Source organism: Catharus ustulatus, chromosome 18, assembly GCF_009819885.2.
Source record: "Catharus ustulatus isolate bCatUst1 chromosome 18, bCatUst1.pri.v2, whole genome shotgun sequence".
NCBI lineage: Eukaryota > Metazoa > Chordata > Aves > Passeriformes > Turdidae > Catharus > Catharus ustulatus.
Genome location: NC_046238.1, coordinates 13,974,998 through 14,001,923, shown reverse-complemented (window position 1 = coordinate 14,001,923; position 26,926 = coordinate 13,974,998). Strand labels below are relative to the sequence as shown.

The 26,926-nt window shown below is 49.0% G+C and overlaps 1 protein-coding gene across 1 annotated transcript in view; it reads right to left on the bottom strand.

The window, feature by feature from the left end:
* Positions 1–201: 201 nt before the first annotated feature.
* The window catches only part of MORC2 (MORC family CW-type zinc finger 2), a 55,589-nt gene continuing 28,864 nt past the window's right edge, over positions 202–26,926 (bottom strand). The window contains 16 exon segments of the mRNA XM_033075606.2: positions 202–1,109; positions 1,960–2,148; positions 3,516–3,609; positions 3,704–3,895; positions 4,198–4,339; positions 5,087–5,141; positions 5,235–5,375; positions 5,831–6,205; positions 6,317–6,391; positions 6,712–6,844; positions 12,930–13,035; positions 14,286–14,414; positions 14,542–14,696; positions 15,116–15,256; positions 20,819–20,904; positions 21,779–21,861. Coding sequence (XP_032931497.1) covers positions 1,041–1,109; positions 1,960–2,148; positions 3,516–3,609; positions 3,704–3,895; positions 4,198–4,339; positions 5,087–5,141; positions 5,235–5,375; positions 5,831–6,205; positions 6,317–6,391; positions 6,712–6,844; positions 12,930–13,035; positions 14,286–14,414; positions 14,542–14,696; positions 15,116–15,256; positions 20,819–20,904; positions 21,779–21,861 — 2,165 coding nt within the window. The 3' untranslated portion in view covers positions 202–1,040.

Below are 26,926 nucleotides of genomic sequence, written 5' to 3'. Positions count from 1 at the left end.
TTGACCTCAAGTGGCCTACCAGGAGCTGGCTGCAGCTGAAGGATTAAGGGACAGATGTTTTCCTTGATGCAGGCACAGGGCCAGGTGCCAATCAGTGGTGTAGAGCTCCGAAGGCTCCAAATAGCCTCTCTCTAATAATTAGAAATCTCTAATAATAAAATTATTACCTGGTAGAGCAAATTGATCAAAGCAACACAAACCTGAGGGGGTGACAATAGAACAGGGGTCACTTTATTGTCAGGCGGTCGAGAAGTTTTTCTGATGCTGTAATTATGTCTCAAAGAAACAGCAGTGGAACTAAGTGATAAAGTACCTGCAAGCAGAGAACCCAAATCCTCTGATGCTCACAGCCCACTGTGAGCAATCCAGGAGGTGATCCTTCTCTAGAAGGACCCTCAGCCTTTTAGGTGTTACCATGGTGGCAGTTACACCTACTTGCAGCGACCTCCTGTTCAGGAAGCTCACTGCAGATGCCAGTGCCAAATTTCTGAGTTCCACTGAGGTTCCATCCCCTCTGCTCACACTCATACATGGACATGTCCTTTTCATAGCTCCAATTCATGGCTTGGCTTTCTCTAGTCCAAGTTCAGTATCTTCCACAAAAAACTCCTACACCCCTTTGCTACAGCTCAAGGCTTATTTTTTAATTGCTGCCAGGTTCTTACTGGAGAACCAGTAAACTAAGAGGGTGCTGAGCTTCCAGGTTTAGCATATGAATATACTCAAGTTGGAAAAGGGGCACTCACGCTTCTACATCACTAAAAACACCCATCGTATCAGGCACAGTTCCCATTTCTTTTAAAAATAAATATTTATAAACAAAAGGAAGAGATTCAGAGAACTACAAAGTTAAAAATTTTCCTGCCAACAGCACGAATGTTTCCCATGTACAGTCACAGGAACAAGTTGTACACCAACATGAGCAGTGTCTAAAAACCTCTCTCCTCATCAGCTGCCCCAGTCCACCCGCACAGAGATCCACATCGCCCTTTGCAGCAGCCAGCTCTTCTGCACCTCTCCAGGACTTGTACTGGAGCTGCTCAGTCTCCTTTCATGATCAAGTCCTCAATATATGCATCCAGTTCATCATCTGTATTAATATCAATGTCCTGAAACCAAAGCAACAAGGAATACCAATGAGAAGTGAATCCTGAAGAACAGTGCAAGAAAAGAGGAGCCAGAGCAGCTTAGCATCCTCTGTTACATCTGGCCTGCTTAGTCTCTATGCCCCAACCTCCAGCACCCTCCAACTGCTGATAGTTGCAGTGACAGCACTCTCAGATTTCCCTCTCAGCATCTGAAAGAAAACACTGGAAACCCATCAGCACCTGATGTTCAAACAATGCACTGAAGTGATGGACTTGCTGTACTGATATCAGTTGAGGCAGGTTTCGTTGGGGTTCGTTTAGATTTAACATGTTTTTCTAACAGGGAGCAACTGCTTCCAGATGCTTTCACTAGCCTTTCCAGGTTGATCCTGATTTTATTAATGTAGTTTTTAAATTCAAAGTTAGTTTACTTATTTAAATGTTTAAATTATATATTTTCTATTTTAATTTAATAGTATAACTAATGTCTCAATTTTACCACAAAACTTTTTATATTGTTTGCTTAAAGGTTTGCATTTCTAGATGTGGAGCTCAGAATCTGCCCAAGAACAGGGCAAAAATTCCCTGCTGAGCAATGCCTGTGCCTGGGGAAATTCTCAGGCAGCCTCACAGCAGAGAACAAACACAAGCTGTGCATTACATACACACCATTAGGAATCACTCGGTGAGAATTAACACACATCAGGACTCCTAGGCCTGCATCCCAAGGGTGGCCAGTGACAGCCCAAACTGTTCCCAGCTGAGGAAGAGCCCAACGAGACACTGGACTGAAACACTTTTAATGCCTGGGGGGGAAGAGCCAGGTGGCTACACTGAGGCAGCTCAGGGTTTGCTACTCCTCCTCACCCACCTCCTGTACTTTCTGCAAAAGGGCCATGATATTAGTCCTCAGCTTCTGCAGTTTCTCCTCTGTTTCCCTCAGCTTCTTCTCCGAGTTCTGCAGGTTTTCCTCACAGGCTTTGGCGCGGGCATCGGCACGTGTCTGATATGAATTGCACAGGTTCTGCAGACCCACCTCATACTGCTTAAAATATTCTTTCTGTAGTAGACAAAACCCAACAGATGTCACGTTAAGAGAAAGCATCAAGCGTCACAAAAACATGAGCACTCATAGCTGTAGAAGATCCAAACTCCTGGCCCCCTTGATCAAATCCTGCCCCTGCACGGCCTCCCCACACTCATCTACATCTGATTTGCCTACACCAGCCAGTATGAAATTCACACAGCTTTTCACATTCTTCCAATACCAGAACTGCCCCTAAAGCTGCTTGAATTTAGAGTAAAGATGCAGCCTACTTTAAAAAGCCTGAACCCACAGGTATGCTGCAGGCAAGGCCTGACATCCCCTTTACACTGTGAGTATCTGTGGTACAGATCACCCAGTCAACACAGCCTCTCACTGCAAGGTAGGGACAGCACTAAAAACCCCAGACACAACCAAGCTGTCCTGTGGAAGAAGCAGGAGTGGTAACTCCAGCAAATGCCAGCAGATGTCTGAGTTATCAGAAGGGGTGGAGACAAGCGAGAGACTGCCAATACACACACTGCAAGTGTGGAACTACAAAACAGAACTAACTGGCTTTGGTCAGTAAGTTTGGTCAGTTTGGTCAGCTGCAGGTAGCTTTTTACGTGTGCCTCCTTGTAAAGGTCTCTCTTGGTGGTATATCGGAAAAGGAAAAAGTCAGAGGGGTCAGTTCCCTTGCCCTGCATTCCAACCAGCACTGGTCCTCCCAGTACCAGGTCTCTGATGGAAGCTCACTTCCACCTGTTCTGTGCTCAATTAAATAGAGGTCAAAAGTCTTAAGGTGTGCAACTGACTTGCTGGTAGTAAACCTGCTCTCCTAGGAAATTGGGAAGGGGTTGGCTTCCATGTTGTCTCACACTAAAGCAAATGGCCTATAAAGGGATTGAATCCACACTAACGTTTTGAGTTAGACTCAAAGAATTGGACTCGGTGATCCTCGTGGCTTCCTTCCAACTCAGAATATTCTGTGAATCTGGGGATAATTATTTGTTATTATTTACAATTTTTAAGATTGTCTCCAGAAAAGTTATAAGGCTGTGAGCAAAACAAGAGATATGTTTACCTCCTGTTTCTATAAACCTCTGACCTGCTCTCTCCTTTTTAGAAGATTAACAGCAATGGTTAAGAATTTAAGATAGCAGCAGCCAATGGCATTCCCACACAGATGCATGGTAATTAGAAAAATCCTCAGACAACTGTTACAAGACTCAAGGCATCTCTCAGAGCTCTCATTCTTTTCCTCACCTATGTTAGTCTGCCAAGGACCAAAATTATCTTTTCAAGAGTGCACTCTTGCATCAGCAAGATGCACCTTTTCTGTAAGAATGGAGTATGTATGGGGAAAACACACAAACTTACTTTTCTAGAAGTACTGAACTCACCAAGGGAAATGCCAACAACCCTTCTGAGCTCATGGAACTCAGCTCATTCTTGGAGATTGGAAAATTTGGAGGCAAGAAGTATCGCAAACAATTCCTGTGCAGAAAAACAAAACACAAAGCCAGAGTTGGGAGTTTACCAGACTGAAGTAATCAGAGTGCAGAGCTCACAAGGTCTGCGGTGAACCCACCTAAGGATCTGGACTAGCAAGTCAATTGTTTCTTGGCTGCTGCTGGAACCAGTGGTGTCAGGCTCGATTCTGACGCAATCCGAGGTAGAAGGCTCAGCCATGACCACCTCCTCTTCCTGCTGTGTATCTGGAGCCTGGTTCTCAGGAGAGGGAGGCTTCATAAGCCTTACATCCTCACTGCCCTTCTCTACCCTGAGAAAAAGTATTAAAGGGGAATGTCAGGAGTCTTTTTCTACATTGGACATACCTGAAACACGGTTTCATCAGACCCTGTACCCAAGTGTCACACAGACCTCTAGATACACAACAGCTGCCTCTAGGGCAGGCAGCAGTGACAGACTGATGGAGTCTGTCATACCCATTCCTTATGAAGTCCTGGACAGTCCTGACCTCACATGTTTTCTGACATGACAGCAGCATCCATGTCAATAAAATAAGACCTTCCTCCCAAAAACAAAACAAGCCTCCAAAATCCAGTAGCTTGAGGTAGTTACCAGCGATCCCTTGGTGTGGTGTCTGTAGGGACATAATCAAATTTCACCTTCCACCGGATTGCATGCCTGACCCTTTCCACAGCCGTGACACGACCTGTGAACCATTCCTTGTTCACACGCACCTCCACATGCAGACCCTTATCTGTGTGGGAGAAGCAAAGGTGTTTGCAAACATTCAGCTGCTGGAAAGCACATTCTACAAGAGCTCTAGAGATTCAGGCACCTCAGCAGGAAGTACGCTTGAACCTGTGACAACGCCCTCAAAACAGTATGGACACCATAAAAACACAATGGGCACACAGGTCATCTCCTGCTGAGAAACATGAAACGCATAGAAATGAAATGACAATTCCATATGGAAGGTTTCTCCTGTACTCCAAGGCTTTACAGTATCACGATGGGGTCTAGGGCAATTTGCCACACTTGCCTAGTGGGTCACTTTGCAGAAAGCATGCTGAAAAGATGCCCTGCTCTGGAAGATGGTGCAGTACCACCCTGGCCATCACCTTTCCTGGAGTCTCCCAGCCCCTCTTCTCTCACAGCAGTGGAGCAGATCTGGATACAGTCCTGAGCCTTTTCCAGCTGGCATGGCTGTGTCATCCACTCAGGAAGGGTGAACATGCCATCAACTATACACTGCAGCTCAGCCCCACCCCTGTCAATGTGACACGGCCATTGATCACAGACATTTCCACGCCACGGATGCCTCTGGTCTAATCAAAGGGTTCCCAGCCATGCTTCATGGAAGTTAGAATAAACTTGGGGTTTGAAATTAAAATTTACACTATTTCCTATTTAAAAATCTCATTAATGAAATCACAAGTTTAACTGGTGCAACAGTTCTTTTCTATGTCAGATACTGGTGGCAGGCCAAGGGCTCATTTCTCACCTTTCTGTGCTTTCTTCAGTTCCAACAACTCTTCCTCTCCAGCACTGTCTGTGAGCTGGGAGCAGAGAGAGCTCACATTAGTGGCCTCCCATCAAGATTATAAACATCTGACAAATACCTTCTGCTGGGCAAACCAGCACACTCTCACCTCCACCACCACCTCATTGGAATCCTTCTCTTCTTTCACAGCCAAAAATTTTCCTCGTTTTGTTCTCTCCTTTTTGGGCTCCTCCTCCTCCTCAGACCCATCCTCTGGGATGTTCAAGGCCCTCTTTCGCGTGCTGGAGGCCTGAAAGAAGCAAACAAGCTCTAGCTATTAATTCCAGCCTTCTTCCAACCACAACGTTATTGCAGCAAAAAAACAAACAAACAAAAAAAAAAAAAAAAACAAAAAAACAAAAAAACAAGCAAAAAAACCAAAAAAACCAAACCCAACATCCAGTATTTAATTTGGCAGTTAATTAGCTGTTCTGGAAGGTTTTAGAGGTGCTACATCCTCATGCAAATGCTCACCCCACCACTCCATACACTTTTTTTCCTCTAGGGAAACTATCTGGTCTAACAGGAAAGACATGAGACCAGTCTTCTTGAGGGGTGTAAATGGCACCCTAACCCAAGACTAAAGCAAAAGTTCTCTTGTCCTGTGCAGTATCCACAGTGCATATATCAACCACAAGACAGAGCAGACAGGCTGAGTAAGACAGTGGATGAGGAACTGAGGGGTTTCATCCCATTGATTCTTACCTGTAAACATCTGCCAGAGGCAGATTTTCTTACTGCTGGCACCTTGGCAGCTTTTGGATTGGGTGTCTCACGTGGGCTTTTGGGGCTCTGCAGGCCAGAGAGGGACTTCATGCTTGTACTTGGTTTGGCAAGAGTTTTTAAAGTGCTGTTAGACTTCCCAGCTGTAGCAGTGTGATGGTGTGTCCTGGAAGTGCTGGCCTCCTCCTTGAAGGGTATGCTCGCTAGCTTGGGAGAGCTGGTATTTGGACGATCTGAAGAGCTCTTTTTCAGCTGACTGCAGGACTTGGGAGGAGGTGAAGGTCCTGGTGGTCTGCTGGGAGCATTCTTGATTATATCAGGCAAAGGAGGAGATCGTGGGCGCTGAGTTTGGGTGTGCTGAAACAAAGGAGAGTAGAGAGAGAAGAAGGGTAGAAGAATGGGGAACTGCTGTTCAGAACAACTAAGGAAGCACAAAAGAGTAAAAGCCTACAGCAGGATCCCATTTACCTCCCTTGAAGGCCATGTGGTCACTTCCAGAGGCAGTTTCTTTAAGTCAGCCTGAGATCGAATTGGAGTGGTTTTCTACCAAAAAAAAAAAAAAAAAAAAATCAGAAAGGTCATGTTTACAAGCTGCCAGAGGCTGCCTGAAACCATCCCAGCAGCTTTTTAGGCTAAAATCAATGATTATATGGTGTGGTTTGTGTCCTTCAAGAGACATCCCTTCAGCTGTCATTTCCATTTTCCCAACAGAAAATTAAATGCAAGCTGAGATGGTCAATTTCTGTTATTAGAACAGCCCCAGCCCCCTGAAGGAGCATAGATGGTTTCAGACTCAGCAGCAGCTCTTTGCACAAGGAGGTCCATCACACCTGCTCTGCTTAGCCAGAGAACTCCAGACTCACCTGCAGAGCTTCCAGCTTTTTCTGCTGCTGGCGGATTTTCTCTGTCAGTTGTTTCTGCTTTTCCTCATTTGATTTCAAGTCTTTTTTTAGAGTTCCCAATGGTACCTTCTGCTTCTGCTCTGCAGCCTCACACCTAGCAGGGAGGGAATGCAACAAAACCTCAGCAAGCACAGCAGTACCTGTATCGTCTCACACAGGATTATCGCAATATCCCATTCCAGATGCAGCAAGAAAGCCACTTGACTTTCTGCAGTACAGTAATTTCACGACCATAAGGCGCACCAGACTATAAGGTGCACCTCCGGGAGTCGGCAAATTTCGCAACTTTGTAGATCATATAAGGCGCACCGGACTACAAGGCCCACTTTTTTTTTGTCACGAAGATCCGTGCCACGTGCAACAAAGTAATGAATTAGTAATGCAATCCTGCGATCGTGGAGTTTAGTGGCAGGTGCTCAATTTGCAAACATTTTTCACATATTGGCGTAGCCTTTAAATGCAGCCCCAAGCGCCCTCCCTGTGCATGGGGCCTGGCACTCCCGCCCGCCCCAAGTTGGCGAGGTGGGGCTCGGCGCCGCCGTGGCTCGCAGTTTCTGCGGCAGCCCGCTCACTCCCTCCCCGTGCCGCCCCGGCGCTCCGGCAGCCCCGTGCAGCTCCGGGAGCCCCGTGCTCCCCCGGCACTCCGGGAGCTGTGTGCCGCTCTGGGAGGCCCGCGCCCCCCCGGGCTTTTCCCCATGCCGCCGCTGCCCCGATGCTGGCTTTCCCCCGCCGCCCGGGTTGTACCACTACACTTTCCCCCAGCCACCCGGGCAGCGCCGCCACCACCACCGCGCTTTCCCCCAGCCGCCCGGGCTGCGCCGCCGCTGCCCCGATGCTGCCGCTGGGCGGGCTCTGTTTGGCTCGGGGCTGTTGAGGGCTCACACTTCTCGTTTCCCCCGCGCCTGGGCCGGTACCACCTGGTTTCTCATTCCCCCCGCCCCTGGGGTGGTGCCGCCCAGCTTCTTGTTCCGCCTGGGCCAGGGCCAGCAGCAGCTCCCTCCCTCCCTGCATGACTCCTGCCGGCCATGGCTGCCCGCTCCCACCCCCCCTCATGACTCAGAGCTCCCGCGGCACCGCCCCCCCATTGCAGCTCACACTTCCAGTTTGGCAAATTTCACAACTTCGTCCATTATATTAAGGCGCACTGGACTATAAGGTGCACTTCCGGGTTCGGGGGTAAATTTTATTCAAAAGGGTGCGCCTTATAGTCGTGAAATTACTGTACCCACAATCTCAAAAGCAGACATCAAAAGTTTTCCTTTTGGAAAACAAATATGAATTAAGGATCAAAAGCACAGTTGTTAAGAAAAGGGGATTTTTGCTAGGATTCACCAATTCAGAGTCCAGGAACTGTGACAGCTGTGATATCTTCTGTACTGCATGTAGGAGTACTGCAACTGTACTACTCCTGACCTTTTCAGCAATTTTCCTTCTTATCAGCTTATTCCTTCATATCAATTCTTCTTTCTACAGACTTCTTTCCCTTCAGAAAGGAAAGCACAGCGCCAGAAACCCATGACTAAGACATTACCACAAGCCTTCCACCCTCAGATGCCTTCTGCCTTGCCACTCAAGTCCAGGCAGTGTCCTTTGCAATGTCCTGTAGCTATTTGCTTTTTCCATCCTGCTCAGCCTATGGCTTACAACAGTGGTGAGTATCCTACTCTCCCAGGTCCTATCAGAATCCTGGAAGAGTCCCTGAGAAAGAAGGAAAACAGAGGTAGGAAATACTCTCTCAAATGGACTGGCATCACCTTCAAAGCACTGACTGAACAGCTGGCCCTCAGGAGCATTGCCAGAGGAGGAAGAGGGGACCGAGCCCGGGCTCATCTCATATCACCAGAGTCATGGAAAGACAGACTAGATCAGCCCTGCTGGGGTAAAGTCATGGAAGAATGGTTTGAGCCAGGAAAGCAGCAGACAGCCCTTTTACAGCACAAGAGATCCAGCAGATCTCACTGCACTGGAGCCAAGCTGGTAACCTGGAGATGTGTCTTACTAGTAAAGGGAGAATCCAGCTCTGTAGAATACTCAAAGCTCCAAAAAGCTGAGGAGAGATGGTTTTATCAAGATCTTTACCAGACACACACTGATCAGCTTTGTGAGTGAGAAGGAGCACAAGCAGCAGGTCCTCCATCAGCCTTTTCCCAGCTGAAGCACTACTGTGGTGTTTTCCATAGAGTGGTTGCTTCCTTGGCTTCCTTGGAAGTGTGTATCACCACTGCAAAATGACTGCCTGACACAAAATCTGCAGTTCCCAAAGACAAAGTTGAACAAATGACACAATACACAGGTTTCCCAGCACAGAAATGTGTCTTCCAGCTCATGGCAAGGCTGGAAGCAATGCCAAGCTGTATCTTACAGCACAATAAAGAATGAAAGCATCTTGAGTTTTGCAACAAGAGAAATTCAGACTACTCATGGCATCCAAACCCAGAGATTGCATCACTGGAGGCAGCAAATTAGAACATAGAAATTATCTTGGTAGTCAGAATGGATTAAAAGCAAGACTGGTGGTGGTTCAAGGAGTTTTGAGAGACACACAATCATCAGCTAGTGCTTTAGTCACCCATTCAAACGATACTTAGGATCCAACTGGATATTGGGTAGGAGAATAGAGACAAGCAAGCCTGACACTATTTCATAGAGTGAAACAGGGACACTGCCTTCTCTGTAACAAAGAGAGTGATGGTGGCACCTGGTGCTGACTGCAACACAGACACTGGCACTGGAGGGAGTGACTGCTTCCCATGACAGAGAATGAGAAGGGCATTCAGCTCCCATGATCTAGAACACCATGCCATGAGCAGCCACTGAAGTGTAGGTGGAAAAACCAGTAGGGTGGGCAACAGCTCAGTGCCAACACTCCTGAGGCAGCCAAAACCACCATATGATCTCTGATGCCAGGAGAGTCTCAAGACCTGACATTGCTCTGATATTGCTTCATTTCCAGTTTGGCTGGATGAGACCCTGCACAGACCCTCACAGTACACAAGCTGAGGACGCTACCCATGTGCTTCTCAAATCCTGTAATCCTTCAGACACTACAAATACCTGGAATGGTCAGGACACAGATGTGAAAGTGTCCAAACTCTGCACTAGGACCCAACAGCGCAGCACTTGGAACTGGAATGCAGGAGCAACTTCTGCTTCATGTAAAGGACACAACTGCACTCGCTGCTGGAAAGCACATGTAAGTCTATTTAATAAAAAAATGTCCTGGAGTTATTCTTCCAGCATAAGACTCCCGAGTTCCCTTTTGAAGCTAAAATGACCAGAAGTTTGGCTTACCTGTGCCAGCTGCCCCACCTGCTCTTTCTCAGCCTCCTGCATGGGGGATGTAGGATGGTACAGCATGCACTGTGGAGGCACCCGGACTCACTCCAAACAACACCTCAACATGTTCTCTTGTGAAATGCAGCCACCCACCCCCACTCATCCCCAATTTCTAAAGTATTGAAAATAAAAAATTTTAATTCTTTCCTCAATAAATCAAGTTCCTGGTAGGTGACACCATAAAGACCTCATCTGCAGACAGAAGTGCACAAATATAATGGTAGGTGAGGGGACCTGAGTAACACACCTCCATGGCTACCCTCAGGCCATCCCAGGAGCTGCCATCTCAGAAGCTACCAGCCCATCTAGGGTCCATTTCCACAAGCCCAGAGACCTAAAGGCAGCTCAGGGGATGTGAATTGGGCTTTTTGGGAATTGTGGAAGGCAAATCTGTTCAGAGGAAAAGAAACCCTGCTTTGGGGTCCTGGCAGGACTGTCCTATGGCCACCGCACCCCTGGTGTCTGGTCAGTGGGGGCAGCCCTCTGAAATATCTTTTGGACCAACAGGAGGAACGAAAAGCAGATAAAGGAAAGGACTGAGATTATTTGGGAAGAACAAACACAGGAAAAAGAGACTATAACAAGGGCCAGTTGTACATATACCTTTGGCTGGTCAGTACACCTCTGTGTACTAATCTCCACATCTCCCTCTTTCCTAGGTGAGGGCCTCTGTTCCACATGCGCACCTGTGTACTGGGGTGCAAGTGCCAGCAGCTGGAGAGGGACCACGGGTGACAGTGACCCATGTGCCTGAGTGCCAACCAACTGCTGTGACTACAGGCAAGTGAATGAACATGAGCCACAGGAACATCAGGCCAGAGGAGCCAACCAGGAGGTTACCTGGGAGCAGGGAAGGGACATCTAAGGGTGACCTGCAGGAGCTGATTACTAGAGGCACAGGTGAGTCCTGCCCAGCTGATGGAGATGGGTATAGGGGTGTAGGCAGAGCTGTGGGTGTCTCTAGGCAGAAAGGACCTGGGAAGAGCAAGGATCCCAATCCAATCAAGACAGAGAGATGCCCAGTGTGAGACACTGGGAGGTGTGTGTGTGCTATGTGTAACCACAGAAGGAAGTCTGTACACCTCACCCTCTGGGACTGCAGGCCTCAGGGCCCATCTATCCCAGTGCAAGTAACCAGAGGCATGGGATCTGGAGGCCAGATATGGACATGAGTATTTCCACTAGTGGCCCTTCATCCTGATAAGCCAAAAGGGAAAAGGATGAAGCTGCTGGTGCGGTCTGTAGGAGGGCTGCACACACCCACCTGTGCTATCTGTGGGGCTGGATGTGCGTACCTACACAATCTTTCTGTGTTTCTGTGTGTCTACAAGCAGTATCTTCAGAGCCTCACTACTGCTTCCATGTGAAGGGCTGGGGATGTGGCAGCCCCTTCTAAGGTTCCAGGCTCAGCCCTGCCCCAGAATTTTGTCCAGGAACATCCTCAGCACTGCCACACTCCTCAGAGTTCTACATCAGGAGCTCTACATACACATGAAGCAAACAAAGAAGTGTGCACAGGTAGTTTTCCACTGAGAGGTACCAAAAGGATGAAGATAGAAAGTCAATACTTCGAGATAACATCAATATTCTGCAAAATTTGCGGTCACTGATGTCAAATTTTTTATTCCAATCAAAAGTTACTGCCTGGATTCATCCCCTTTGTCTTTAAGCCCTGAGCAAAGGGACCTGAGTTACAGTGAAGCAGCTTCCCTTCCAATATAGACAAGAACTGGCTTCCAGCAGTGCTGCTCTCCACAGAGAAGCCTAGAGCAATCATTTTCTTCACTCAAATAAATGACTAGACTCTAAGTACATTTTGGAACTGTAACACACATCACTGGAAAGTGAACCACTGTGCTGCTCCCTCAAGCATTCAAAATGTCCCTCCTGGGCTCACCCCAACCAAGTGGAATTGCTGCGTTTTGGCGTCTGATGGGTGGGAGCAATAGGAACAATAAAGACAACTGCAAAGCCCCCCTTGAACTCACCTAACTCCCAGCCTGCACCATGACAGTTCTCCAACTGCCATCTATTCTGCCCATGGCAAAATTAATATAATCTAAACCTACAATAGTATTTCTGGTGCCAGTGCAGAAAAACCACCAAGGATCCAAATTTCACCATATCACTGGTTGATAGGCTAGAGGCAGCTCTGTGGTCTAGCTGGTTTCACCCTGCTCAGCAGAGCCACCCAGCACCAGGAACCCAGGACCACGTCCTGAAATATCTCCAAGGATGGAGACTGCACAATCCCCCTGAGCAACCTAGGCCAGGATTTGGTCACCCTCGCAGGTTCAGGGGGACCCTCCAGCAATCCAGTTTGTGCCCACAGTGTCTGATCCTGCCACTGGGCACCACTGGGAAGAGCCAGGCTCCATCCTCTTTGCAGCCTGCCTTTATATGTTTGTATACATTGATGAGAACGCTCTGAGCCTGCTCAGCTCTGGGATGGACAGCACACACCACTGCTGGGGCTGTCCTCCCCAAGGACAGGACTTCACATTCTTCTGGATAAATGTCAGGATAGGTTTCTGCTGGCCCATTTCTCCAACCTGCAAGTCCCTCTGTGGATCTGTGACTGCCTGGTTTGTCACCTGCTCCTCCCAGTTTCATGTCAATTGTCACTTGCTGAGGATGTCCTCTGCAATTTGCACATCGCAAACGCCCACCCAGCAGTCAGCTCACTATGCAATTGCCATTGTTGCCTTCTCACAGACTGTGAGCACAGCTTAAAGGTACAGAATCCTTGCAACTGTTTTCAACAAACAGACGACCAGCAAAAAGGCTCCAAATGTGCACATAAGGCACCCTGCAAAAAAGTCTTAATATGAACTGATTCTTACCTGTCTTGACCAGGATCAGGGTTCATGGAGCACACCCAACTGTCAGGGTAGTTCTTATCCACTGAGCTCAGCTGGAACGGGAGAGTCCGCCACTTCAGACAGACATCTGTTAGACAGACACTTTGCAAGTCAGAAACACACAGCCTGAGACACATTATTTTTTCCCATAGCCCAATTATCGCCCAAGGACCACACCAAAGCGTATCCAACAACAGTAAGACCAGTAGCCAAAAAAACTGTGAGACAGTCACAGAATATATTGAGTCAATTCCTTCTTTGAGCTCACAAAATGCTTGAATGAAACCCTCAAAGACAACCCTAACAAGAACGCAATGAAGCCTGGCATCAACCACCACCAGAGGACCTCCCACTCCTGCTGAAACACTGACACATACAAACTGAATTGAACAGCCAGTCCTGACATCACAGCTCAGCCCAGCAATCAGGCTGTCTCTTAATAATACCAAAGTAACATAAATCAGACACTTATCCACTACAAAACAAAAACCAAACAAACTATTAAATTTTTGATGAATCAGGAACACAAATTTGTCTTCCAGAGTATTGTTGGTCTACCAGGAAACCAACAACTTCACAAAATCAAGTTCTGCCAAGAAAATTCAAGCATCCTTAAATCAGGCTCTGAAAGGATAACAACAAGGGAAGACAAGGAGAGTAAAGCCCCCCCTCCTTCAGAAGAACCTCGAAAAGACTGAGACAACTATTAAGTCAGAAGAGCCTAAAAAAAATTTCACGAGAATGGCCTTACTTTCCTTCCTACAACCACATCCTCAAATCCCAGAGAGAAAATAAGGGAGTTTGGTGTCCCTCCACCAGGTGACAAAGCAATGGTGTTGAACTTTCTATTACTTTAACAAGGGCTTAGCCAGAGCTGTTAGAGCTGAACAGAAGAGAACTTCCATTAAATTCCATGGCAAAATGTTTCCACTGTGCTGATACAGCGTAGGCCAGTGCATCAGGGTACAAATTACTTGGCCACTTCCCACTGCCTGCGAGGATGTTTCAAATCTTATTCTGGTGTTGGGATGGGTGCCTTTGGTGAGTTCTAGTTCATATGACATTTGTAAGTCTGCTCTCAACACTGCTACTGGCCATAGCCACTCTGCTGTGTCAGGGCACCTGAAGATCAGTTAGTGAACTGTGCAGGAAAGGAGCCTTATGCCAGGATGTCACAGAGTACCACTGAGCGCAGACAAATGCAAACTGCAGAGGAGACGAGCCCTAGAAAGAGAAGGATAGTTCATCCCAAAGCATCTCCTAAGAATTTAACTGTCCCCATCTGAAGCCAGGACTGTCCCCCCCTTCCCCAGAGAGAAGCAGCTGGATCAGACGCACCGCACTGAATTGTGGTGGGGATCTCCATGGCTCTCCTGCGCTTGTAGCGCAGTTCACTAGATGGAGGCTGGTTCCAGTTTGCTGATAAATAACCAAATTCATCCCAGAACTTGATGATACCTCTCTGGGCTGGAAAATAAACCACATCCTGTTCAATACGGAGTCACTACCACAAAATCACCACCTGTTCTCTTGGCTGCCCTCCAGCCACCCAAATTTTTCCTTCCAGACCCTGGTAATCATGAAGTTTTGTTACCTATTGCAACATCCTTCCAATATTGAGCCAAATGCTCTCCCATGGCCTTCAGCAAGTGTCGATACTCCTTGGCATCAGCAAAGTCTTGTTTATTATGGGTTGGCTCCAGAACCAAATAGGGCACATCCACCACGCCTACCACTCCTCCACATGCCCTGGAAGAGGGACACAGAGTCACAAACATTAAACTGACAGGTTGGCAACCTGAACCGTCATGCAAAATGTAAGATGGGCTCAAATATTTGTATTTGCTGTCAAGACCTATTTTGTCTGTCTCTACAATGGGGCACTATTACTACCAGCACTCATCAGCACCAAACGCCAAGCACCTCATACTGCTGCAGGGATGACTAAAATTTGTGTAGAGAACTCTCTATCAAGAAACCGGGGAAATACTAGACAGTATTAAATACAATTTATTTGTCAGAACGCAAACTGAAGGCTGACAAAATGAGCAAGCCTCAGCCTCATGAAAAACGATTAATGCAGAACACGGTTATTGCACAGCCTAAGTCAGATGTAGAAATGTGCCAGGCTTAAGCAAAAAGATTGCAGAAAAATCTGCAGGACTCACATGCCACCCTCCAGCTGTGGGCCCACCTTCTCATACATCTTGATCAGCCGGCTGCAGTTATAAATGAACATGCCATCCAGCTCGCGTTGCTCAATGTTCACCCCAAAGATAAAATTCAACTCCTTGGGCTCCTTCAGCGCCCTGTAGGGAACAAAACAGAGTCTTGAGAGATGCTGAAAATAAAGCACATTATTTGCTGGTATTAGAGAGGGTACGGAAATCCAGTACCCTTGAGCATTAAATTAATCCCGCTACTTCTGAAAAATACAAAATATTTGTTGAAAGAGCATTACAACCAAATATGAACAAAATACAAAATCTTTGCAATACAGATACTAATTTAGGCTGGACATATAATTTAATTATTCATTTGAATATGTCTTCTCCTTCAGAACAGATTCCGGTTTTTACTTCAGATGGTTTTATCCAGTGAACTAGTTTTACGAGAGCACCGTTGCATCCAGACTGGTCTTTTTCAGTCCTATTTTGATTTGTATTTTCCAGCAATATATCCCTTTCTAGATAAAGCACAGAAATTCAGATTTCAATACAAAACTACAGTCTTGATATTCCAATTCCAGAAGTTCTCCCAATTCCAAATTTCACAAGCTGCTCCTTAAGTTGGAAACCTGGAGGATACAACATACAGCCCAGGCAGAGCTTTATTTTCTGGAGTGTCAGGATATCAATTTGCATGATTTCTCCCTCATCTATGCAGCAGATGACTCCAACAAAAGTTGGCCTTGAGTACGTGTGTGAGCCCATAGGGATTTCTCAATCTGAATCTTTGGGTACCAGGAATTCTATCTCCATTAAGGCCAAAAGCCTTGAGATTTTGATCTCTTTGTGCTATAAATCAAACAAAATCCCTGTATCTCACAAACAGAAATCCTGCTCTTCAACATACTAAATTAATCAGATTCTACAGCTTCCCTGATATCCATGCTGAGGATTTTTCATAAGAAGGATCCTCAGCTTCAGGATGAAGGTATCCTCAAACATGAGGTCCAAACCAGTAACTACTGCAAGGCAGAGACTACACCTTAGTCCTGCCCACCCCTCTCAATTTTAACCTCCTTTATATTACTCACCTGCCCCCATCAAGTCCTCTGCAGTTATATACAGTAATTTCACGATTACAAGCCGCACCATTTTGACTAAAGTTTTGGTCCGTACCCAGAAGTGTGGCCTGTAATCCAGAGTGGCTAATATATAAACAATATTCTGAAAGTTTCCAGCCCAGAAGTAAGAGCCCGCGGCAGCCCCAAGCCAAGCTGGAGCCCGGCCGGCCCGGGCAGAAGTGGGAAAGCCTGGCAGAGGCAAGGCCAGCGGTGCGGGGGTCGGATGGCAGAGCCCGGACCAGCAGCGCGGAGGAGCCCAGCGGTGCGGGGGGAGCCCAGCAGAACCGGGGCTAGCAGTGTGGGGGAGCCCAGCAGAACCAGAGCTAGCAGTGCGGGGGAGCCCAGCAGAACTGTGGCTAGCAGTGTGGGGGAGCCCAGCAGAAGCGGGGCTAGCAGTGTGGGGGAGCCCAGCAGAACCAGAGCTAGCAGTGCAGGGGAGCCCAGCAGAACTGTGGCTAGCAGTGTGGGGGAGCCCAGCAGAACTGTGGCTAGCAGTGTGGGAGAGCCCAGCAGAACTGTGGCTAGCAGTGTGGGGGAGCCCAGCAGAACCGGGGCTAGCAGTGTGGTGGAGCCCGGCAGCACAGGGGAGCACGGCAGAAGCGGGAAGCCCAGCAGTGCAGGGGAGCCTAGCAGAACCGGGGCCAGCAGCACGGGGGAGCCCGGTGGCACCAGGGAGCCCAGCAGAGCTGGGCCAGGGCGAGCAAATGCGGCAGCAGTGGTGCAGGTGGCGGGGGGGGGCGAGCGAGCCTGGTGGCGGCAGTGACAGCACTGCCAGGCTGGCCCCGAGTGGCCCCGCCGAGCCTTAGCATCGAGTTGGGCCACCTGGTCCCGTCGGCAACCATGAGCAGGCCAAGCCTGCCTGGCCCCGCCCCGAGCCAGTAAACCCCGTTGTGCAGCGATTCTGTTACTAACTGGCAATTTGGTGAAAGTTGCACGTGGATCCTCCCTATCAACGAAAGTGTGGCTAATAATCCGTTGTGGCTTATGTATGGACGAGGACCTAAACATTGCCGACACCCCAGAAATGTGGCTTATAATCCGTGTGGCTTGTAATCGTGAAATTACTGTACTGTATCTTAAAGAGGAATTTGACTTCTGCTTAAATGGTTAGCTGAAGATAGTGGAAGTCTTTAAAATATTCTGCTGACTGTCTACTAGTATCAAATATTAGGAAGACCTGATCCATGCACACATAAACTCTACACAATGATCACCTGCAGATATGAGATCTCAGTCTGTCTTAACAGTGAAACTTTGCAAAATAAATCTCAAAAATAAATTAAATTCATAGTCATTTTTTATTTAAGGCCATCCTCCTTCACATAGATGCAATGGTACCCTGTGACAAACATCCATTCATTTATTTAAAACAGGTGACTGTAGTACATTCCTACGAAAACACCCGAAATAGCAGCTTTCCATAACTTTAAATCTAAACCTTTGCCAAGAGGAATTTTGAACACTGCTAACTGCTGGGTTGGAATGTGACCCTTTGGTCTCAGCCCACTGAGGTAGACAACAGTGATTCAAGCGCATGAGCAAGTGTGGCAAAACATCCATCTCAGGGATTCATTTTCTAACTTTTAGAAAAGAATGTAGAGCCTTACACTTCAAGTAATAGCATGTACTCACCTACAAAACAAGAAGGACATCTCCTCATTTTTATCAGAGAGGACAGGAAGTACAATTATCATGCAAACCATGGAGAATAAAGTAGTGGGTCAAAAGCCAGGGATTTCATTACAGTAATTTCACGACTATAAGGTGCACCCTTTTGACCAAAATTTCCCCCCAAACCCAGAAGTGTGCCTTATAGTCCGGTGTGCCTTATCTGATGTACAAAGCTGCGACACTTGCCACCCCGGAAGTACAAGCCCGCAACAGTCCCCAGCCGAATAGAGCCCGCCCAGCGGCGGCATCAGGCCAGCGCCGGGCCGGGGCAAGCCCGGCGGCATCGGGGCAGCGGCTGCGCGGGGGAGGGAAAGGGCAGCGGAGCAGCCCAGGCGGGGGAGCAAAGCCGCCGGCATCGGGGAGATGGCCCTGCGGGGTGGGCCTGCCAGCATCGGGGCGGCCGCCGCGCAGGGTGGGGAAAGCCACCAGAATCAGGGCAGCGGCGGCGCGGGGCAAGCCTGCTGGCATTGGGTCACCTGGAGCGCCAGGGCACTCCCGGAGCAGCGGGGCCCAGGGACGCTGCACAGAGCAGCGGTGGGCATGCCCCAGCCCCGTGGACGCTCCACGGAGCAGCGGCGGGCATGCCCCAGCCCTGGGGATGCTCCACGGAGCAGCGGTGGACATAGTCCAGCCCCGGGGACGCTGCACACAGCGCTGCATAGCCCAGCCCTGCCGGGTACAGGTGGGCCTGGGGGCCAATGGCTGCCGGGTTGAGGCGGGGCCTCGTCCAGAAACCGCGCAGGGGGAGCTGGGGGCGGAGCCTCGCTGCTTCTGATCATGAGTGATGAACGCAGAGATACAGGGAAAGCCATGTACCTGCCCATAGCATTTTTTTGCTGGTCAGCTTAGTAACAGGTAGTATTTTGCCCATGGGCAGGAAGTGCAGAAGACTATTCACAAAATTTTTCACTGCACACTAATGTCATTGTCTTGGGTTGAAATACAGGATGTGACGAAAAGTATCTATTCTATCACCATCTGTTGAGACCAGGTGGGGCAGTGATCCTTATCTCTGTGGGAGATATTCTGCTAATGGGCCATCCATTGAAACCAGGTGGGGCATTGTTCGTTATCTTTTCACAAGCCATCCTTCCTCCAGGGAGGTATCTTCTGTTAATGGCTCATTGAGTCCCACTGTGTGACTGATAAAACTACAGTAATTTCACAACTACAAGGTGTACCAGATTATAAGGCGCACTTCCGGGTGGCGGCAAATTTCCGAACTTTTGCCCATATATAAGGAGCACTAGACTATAAGGCGCACCTTTTTTTTTGCAGCAAGGATCTGCCGCCAGCTCCCCCCGCGCAGTTGCTGGCTGCAGCCCCGCCTCCACCCGGCAGACGTGGCACCGTGGCCCTGCAGGCCCGCCTCCACCCGGCAGATGAAGCACTGCGGGCCCCGCCTACACCCGACTGCCACAGCCCTGCCGGCTCCTCCTGCGGCTCGCAGCTCCCACTTCTGGGTTGGCAAATTTCCGAACTTTGTCCATAAATAAGGTGCACCAGACTATAAGGCGCATTTCCGGGTTTGGGCCAAAATTTTAGTCAAAAGGGTGTGCCTTATAGTCGTGACATTCCTGTACTTCAGCCCATTGGGAGATGCTCCAGCCAGGGGGAGAGCCAAGCCTTTCCTACCAAGGTAAAAACTAAGAGTTGGAACACCAAGTAGTCCCTTTTCTACTGGACTCCAGAGGCAAACCGGACTTCTCCACATCATCACGGGACCTTCGGAGGGAAACTGCACCCTTTCTACAGGACCACTGCTTCAACTGAACCACATCTGTCACTGCAAGAGGACTGCAGCCACCACTCAATCAGACTGCTACCAACACCCTGCCTGACAGGGTGTCAGGCTGTACTCTGACTTTGTCAGTGTTTGAGGTTGGTTCTTTGTAGTACTGTATTTCTATTTTAATTTTCCTAGTAAAGAACTGTTATTCCTAATTCCCATATCTTTGCCTGAGAGCCTCTTGATTTCAAAGTTATAACAATTTGGAGGGAGGAGGGTTTACATTCTCCATTTCAAAGAGAGACTCCTGCCTTTCTCAGCAGACACTCGTCCTCCAAACCAGGACAGCCACCAAATCCAAGAATTAAAGAACAAGGTGTAAATGGAAAAATGTGTGGAAGCTGAAGGAAACAGCTTCTCTCACAAGCTTCTGCATCATTCAGATCCTAGCTCTAGCACTTTTAAATTAAAGCTACATTTATTTATTTCATTCTGACATTTTAAGATCAATTAGATCTATCTCCAGCAACAAGGCTGGGATAGTTCTGATCTAAGCAGCCATGTAAATGAGCAAGCACACAGATGGGTGGGAATGGAGACATACTGTATCCAAATCTCCAACTTCCTCAGGTTCAGCATTTGTTCTAAGAGTATTTGTTTCTGGTTTTCACTTCATTTGAAAAATGCAAAACAAACGTATATTAAGCGCGAAATATTCCAGTGAGTACATTAAAAACCAAAGTTAACTGCCATCAGAGGTAAACTAGAAGAATGCCTTGGGATTTCACAGCAGTGAAACCAAAACTCAGCCCATTTTCAGAAAACATCCCTAAAATTCCTAAAACGATTTCACTGTAACTTGTGAACATTTGTTCATCAGCCTGAATCTTATCTGCAGGTGAAAAAACAAAAGAGTGAAAAAAAAGATAAAGGAATAAAAACCAGGTGAACATCAACAGCAAACAACCCAATCTAGAGACCCACAGGTCTTTCAGTAAGTAAGAGGGGAATAGCAGAGGTAACCAGAATAGTGCTCCAGCTGATCAGTTTAACCCAGGCATACGAGATGCACACGGATATTTAAGCTTTGAGCTGAAGCAAACACACACACAAAGCAGGAGAGATATATGAGCACTGGAGCAAACATCCTAGGTACTAGAGTTTGAAAGCTCCTGCGCTCACCGCTGCTTTGCATCTTTAATCCTTTTCTTGACGTCAGCCTCCCGCCGCATGGTGATGGCCGAGTTCTGGACCTGACGCAGCGTCACCTGTAAACAGGCAATGCATAGTCAAACTGGGAAATTCATAAAATTCACTCAATTTATGATTTGCTGCTCCTTCACAAAGAGCTGAGAAATGTTTTGAATGTAAAGAAGTCACAACCGATAGACAGTGACAACCAATGTGACTCCATATGTAGGGCACATTTATGCTAGGTTGTTTAAGTAGCTACACAGATGCTTGGAGGAAAATGTCTACGTGTAAAGACAGGATTAAGGAAATTGAAACCAGTTACAACGGAGCACACAGAAACATCCAGGACGCTTGGATACTGTTGTTTCCATGACATACCAATAGGAAGCTCAGTGATTTTAACTGGTGTTACTTGCTGACCTTCCTGGTGTCCCTGCCAGTCCTCCTCCCAACTCCTGCCACCAGGGCTCAGCCTTGCCCCTCTCAAAGCTACAGTCCTTCTGGTAGGAAGCGAAGAGGCCCTCTCCAAAAGCCCCTGCCCAAATGCCTCAGAGACAGCTGCCCAGGCAGCAGGGAACAGCCAAACAGCACATAGCTCTAGTTCTGTTCCCTGGGCCTCCATAGAGACTGTCAGCAAACAGGACCTGGAGTCTGGAGGTCACCTGCCCACACAGGATATATCCAGGGTGTAGGCAGGGGAACGCCAGCACACTTCTCACTTGGGCTGGAGACCATGTGAAGATGGTGAAGTACATCCAGTGGTGATGAGGCCATGGAGATGGCTAAATGCTGCTGGAAGTTCACTGCTGACTGGAGCCACCACCTGCTTAACCAGCACACAGCATGCTGCCATGAGGTGCTGCCCAGTCAGCATCACTCCACCACCAGTGCTTCAAACCATCCTTAGGTACCCAAAACACGACATGCTGCCAAAAACATAAGGCTCACCCTGGACTCCCGCGTGAGATCCCCTCCGAGGCGTAGCTCGAGGGCACGGGCTTTGCTCTCCGCCTCACGAGCCTTCTCTTCCGCTGAAACATACAGGGACAAAGATGATGTCAGCTGATTGGTACAGACATCGTCAGATATTCACCCAAAGAGAGCAATTCCAGAGAGTCTTTGCTGCACTGATGTGTACAAGGGTACAAAGGGAACACAGAAATGTACAAAAATCAAACCTTACATGAGAGGGTCCCACAGACACGGCATCTTAAACAGGCTCAGAGGTCACAGTCAACACTGACAGAATAGCAAGGATAAACTGTGCAAAAGCTAGTTTGAAGGAAGGAACTGGAAAGTAAAAGAATACCTGTGGCCCTGCCTGGTCTGTCTGGTAATGATTCAGAGAAAGGTTCACACAAAACTAGGACTAAGTTCAGGCTTGAAAAGGAGTTCCAAAGAGGCAATTTTCTTGCAGAGATTAAAGGAAAGGACTACTCTCAGAAACGCGTTTATCTCAGATAATTGCTAAATTTTGCCTGGAAAAAAGACAAATCTGTGCTACACATTAAATAGGACCCAGCATTCGGAGAACTCACCCTGCATGTGATCCTTGCATGCAAGAAATTTGTCACATAAAAGGAATTCCCCTTTTTGCCTCTCTCGTAGACAAATAGTAATGCTGATGATAGGCGCACACCACCCTTGTATCACTTAAAGTTCATTAAATAAACCTAATTTTCCACAAGGAGAATGGACAGAGAGCAGTCCTGAGTAGAAGGACTTGGGGGTGCTGGTGGATGAGAGCAGGCAGTGCCCCAGCTGTTTGCACCAGTTCCCAGAAACTCCCCCTGCCCTGGGCCAATCCCACAGTGTGGGCAGCAGCGGAGGGGGTGGATTCTGCCCCTCTGCCCCACCCAGGTGAGACCACACCTGCAGAGCTGCCTCCAGCCCTGGGGCCCAGCACATGAAGGACGTGGAGCTGCTGGAGAGAGTCCAGAGGAGGCCACAGAGATGCTCCAGGTGCTGGAGCACCACTGCTCTGGAGACAGGCTGGGAGAGCTTGGGATGCTCAGCCTGGAGAAGACTTCAGGGAGACTTTAGATAAAATGAACTTTAAGATTCCTTCCAATCCAAGTCATTCTGTGATTCTGTAATTTGGTAATACAACGGGTGCATGCTGAGGGTGGCGTAGGTCACACTAAGGCAAACAATGCCTGCACCCCCACACCTGGGGGCACAGCAGCCTGGTTACAGCACACCCAGAAGCACACACATCTCCCTCCCTGCTCTCCTCACAGTGAGATAAACTGTGGCTGTGAGACACTAAAAACAAGAAAGCACACCAGTGAAGGAGCAACCTTGCCTGAGATTTACATAGGACGAGGTAAGCAAGAAGATGACAGGCTAACAATTGGCACTTAGGGATTACTGATATCTCTCCACAAAGCAGGACTCGGTTGCCAGCCAGAAGAAAACTGGAGTCAGTAGCCAGTCAGTTCACTTAGACCAGTACAAGAGAAATCCCTTTTCCTTTCTACGCAGTGTTTCATCGGAATTTTATTCCTCATTCCCACAGCAGCATGCTCTGGAGTTCACAGCTGCTTACCAAGGACTGTGCTGTGTGACTAGCCATCATCAAGAGACAGCGTGTCTAAATCAAGCCAACAGGAGGCTGGAGGCTGCTTAAAGCACTTGGTCCACTTTAATCAGAGCTTGTAGGGAAGTTGCAGGTGGCTAAACATATTTGTGGCTAGTGGAAAGAACACAGTGGTAACCCAGAAGGGCATAGGTTAAACCTGCTCCACTAACGCAGTGACAAGTGAGACAGCTGACAGGGACCGATACAGTTACAGGGCTGAGGCCCTAAGGCATAAAGATGCATGTCCTATGCAGGAAAGTGAGCACGTAGCGGCTGGAAATCCATACACACAATCCTCCCAGGGGACAACAGGCATGGTGTATCCGTGGCACTGCCAAGCAGGTCACTGAACACACCAAAACAATCTGAAATATTACACAGAGCAGCACAGAGTTGTTAGTTTCCAGTACTTGACACCTGCGTGACTCCTCACCTCTTCCATTTGTTTGCTTTCCAAACTTTGGAAGGAGATTTCAAGAAGCGAGGCAATGGCAATGCCTCAGTGCAGTACTCAGTTCAGAAGAACACAGAAAGCAGGTGATGGTCTTTCACAGCCACATTGCCCAGGAATGGTACTTTTTTCCTAGGTCCACTGTTGGAGGTCAGTCATTTTTTCTTTTCCCCTGTCCTCCCTCTCTGGGATTTTTTCCCATTGACATGTTAAAATGACTAGTGACAGAGGAAAGTCTCTTTCTTGGAGTTTTATCTTGCAGGGCGGGGAGGCAGGGGAAGGGGCAGGGGTGGGAGGAACACAGTGAGGAGGGCAGGTAAAGGAAAGATGTGGGCAGCTGCTCGCTCTCTCGCTCGTTTGGCTCAGAGGAGAGCAGTCACTGGAGAAACCCCGCTCTGCCAAACTGACGCCGGGAGCTGCCTTCCCAGGCTGTGGAATCCCGCAATCCCCCCACTCGGATGCTCTCCCACCTCCATCCAATTCCACGCATCCTGTTGGAGTACCGGGACTGACATTGCCCCAAGATCCGTGAGCAGCGTCTCTCCTTCACCCTTCCCATCTGGGACACAGCTGCCATCATCCCAGTGCTGCTCCAGCCTCGTGGGATCACCGTACCTCCCTCTGCTCACTGGGAGCTAGCTGGTGCTGCCTGCCACTTAGGACAGTAACTGCACCACAGGGGAGAGGCATCCACAACCAAAAGAAATGTTATTGCGTTCCTGTACTGTTTGGTGTGTGTGTATATATATATATATACATACCACTAAAGAACTGTTATTACTAGCCCCATCTCTTTGCCTGAGAGCCCCTTAATTTTGGGGGGGATTTGTACTCTCCATCTCAGGGAGGGGCTCTTGCTTTTCTTGGCAAATACCTGTCTTTCAAACCAGGACATCCACCCACTCACTTGGAGAGCTGGATACTACAGCTCATTGCATGAGGCAGGAAGTTAGTTCCTGGGGAATGAAAACTGGCTTTTCCTCATATGAAATATATGTATGTTTTCACTCCTGAGCCATGGATCTTAGATAAGCAAAAGCTGTGTCACAATAGTCACTGCTGCTCATACATCTTCACCCCCTCCAGCTATTTTTTGGTTATCTTGTTTTGATTCCATAAGCTCATAACTACTTCCAGAGACTCTGTAATCTCTCAGTCTGACTGATAACAAAACATTCCTTGCAGGTAGGTATCTCTAGAATTCTGGAACTGCTGTTCACCCAGCTGAGACCCACCATTTCTCACAATGTACTCCTGGGTTTAAAAGAGAAAACTGCAAATCCTTCCTGGGTGAGGATCCCTCTGGAGTACTGAAGACCATGAGAAATTAATAATTTCTACCAGCAGAACAAGAAAGCTTGGTGCTACAGATTAAATGTATTTTCCTACAAGCTAAGCAATGCGATGTATGCCCCTGAGGATAATGACCCAAGCAAGTTTTAGTCCTGGAGGCTCCATGTGACCCAATCTTGTAGTAACAGCCTGAGGTCAGCTGGGAGTTTTCACCACAGTATTCTAAGCCCTTTGCTCTGCACCCTCTTTCCCCCAGAGGCACCAAGTCCATTCAGTGATCACTGTACTCCCTGAAGTACTGGGTTGGTTTGGTGATCCCTGCACACCAGAAGCACTGGGCCAGTTCACAGAATCACAGTATCAATTACAGTAATTTCAAGAATACAAGCCGCAGCAATTTGACAAAAATTTTGATGGAAACCCGGAAGTGCGGCTAATAGTCGGGGGCGGCTAATATGTGAATAATTTTCTGACATTTACAACCCCAGACGTGCCAGCCAGAGCGCCGAGCCAAGCACCTGCCAGTAAAAGCCGGCATTTCGCAATTGTTACAGTGTTACCGTGTTGCCCTGGCTCCCTGCAGGCAGCACGGGGGGCGGGGAGAGAGGCTGGAGAGCTCTCTTCTTCCCTCCTCTGCCGCAGCCCGGGGGAGAACAGGGGGGGGGGGGGGGGGGGCGTCGCCATTGCCGCGGTTTCAGCGGAGGATGGGGGGGGGGGGCGGGGGGCGCCGTCATTGCCGCGGCCCGGGAAGGAGGGGGGGGGCTGCGCCGTCATTGCCGCGGCCCGGGGAGGAGGGGGGGGGCGCCGCCGTTGCCGCGGCTCTGGGGAGGTGGGGGGAAGTTGTGTGCCGCCATTGCCGCGGCCCGGGGAGTGGGGGGAAGTGCGCGCCGCCATTGCCGCGGCCCGGGGAGTGGGGGGGAAGTGCGCGCCGCCATTTGCCGCGGGCCCGGGGAGCGGGGGGGAAGTGCGCGCCGCCATTGTCGCGTCTCGGGGAGCCGACGGGAGCCCCGCACAGCCATTGCCGCGGCCCGGGGAGGAGGCGGGGTGCTTTGTCCGCGCCCGCCGCCGGCGCCACGGGCGCGGGAAAGCTCCGTCCCCGCCCGCCGCCACTGTCATAGGAGCGGGGGAAGCTCCGTCCCTGCCTGCCACCGCGGGGCAGCGCCGACCCGGGGTGACCGAGCCCAGTGGCAGCGGCGGCCGGCCCCGAGCGGCAGCACCGGGCTGGGCCACCTGGCCCCGTCAGCAGCCCCGAGCGGGCCGAGCCTGCACAGCCTTAGCTCAGCCAGTTAACCCCGCCCTCCCGCGGTTCTGTTACTAATTGCACGCGGGTCCTCGCTGCGAACGACAGAGTGGCTTATATTCGGGTGCAGCTTATCTATGGACAAAAACCGAAATATTTGCCAACACCCAGAGATGCGGCTTATACTCAGTGCGGCTTGTATTCGTGAATTTACTGTAGGTTGGAAAAGACCTCTGGTATCATGGAGTCCAGCCTGTGACCAACACCACCATGTCAACTGGACCTCAGCACTAAGTGCCACAGCGCTTCCTTAAACACCTCCAGGTATGCTGACTCCACTGCCTTCCTGGGCAGTCCATTCCACTATCTAATGACCCTTTCTGTGAAGAAATTAATCCTAATGTCCAACTTAAACCTCTCCTGCTGCACCTTCAGACTGTCTTCTCATCCTGTGACTACTTGCCTGGGAGCAGAGACCTACCCCCACCTGGCTACAGCTTCATTTCAGGCAGCTTTACCTGAGCTTCCTTT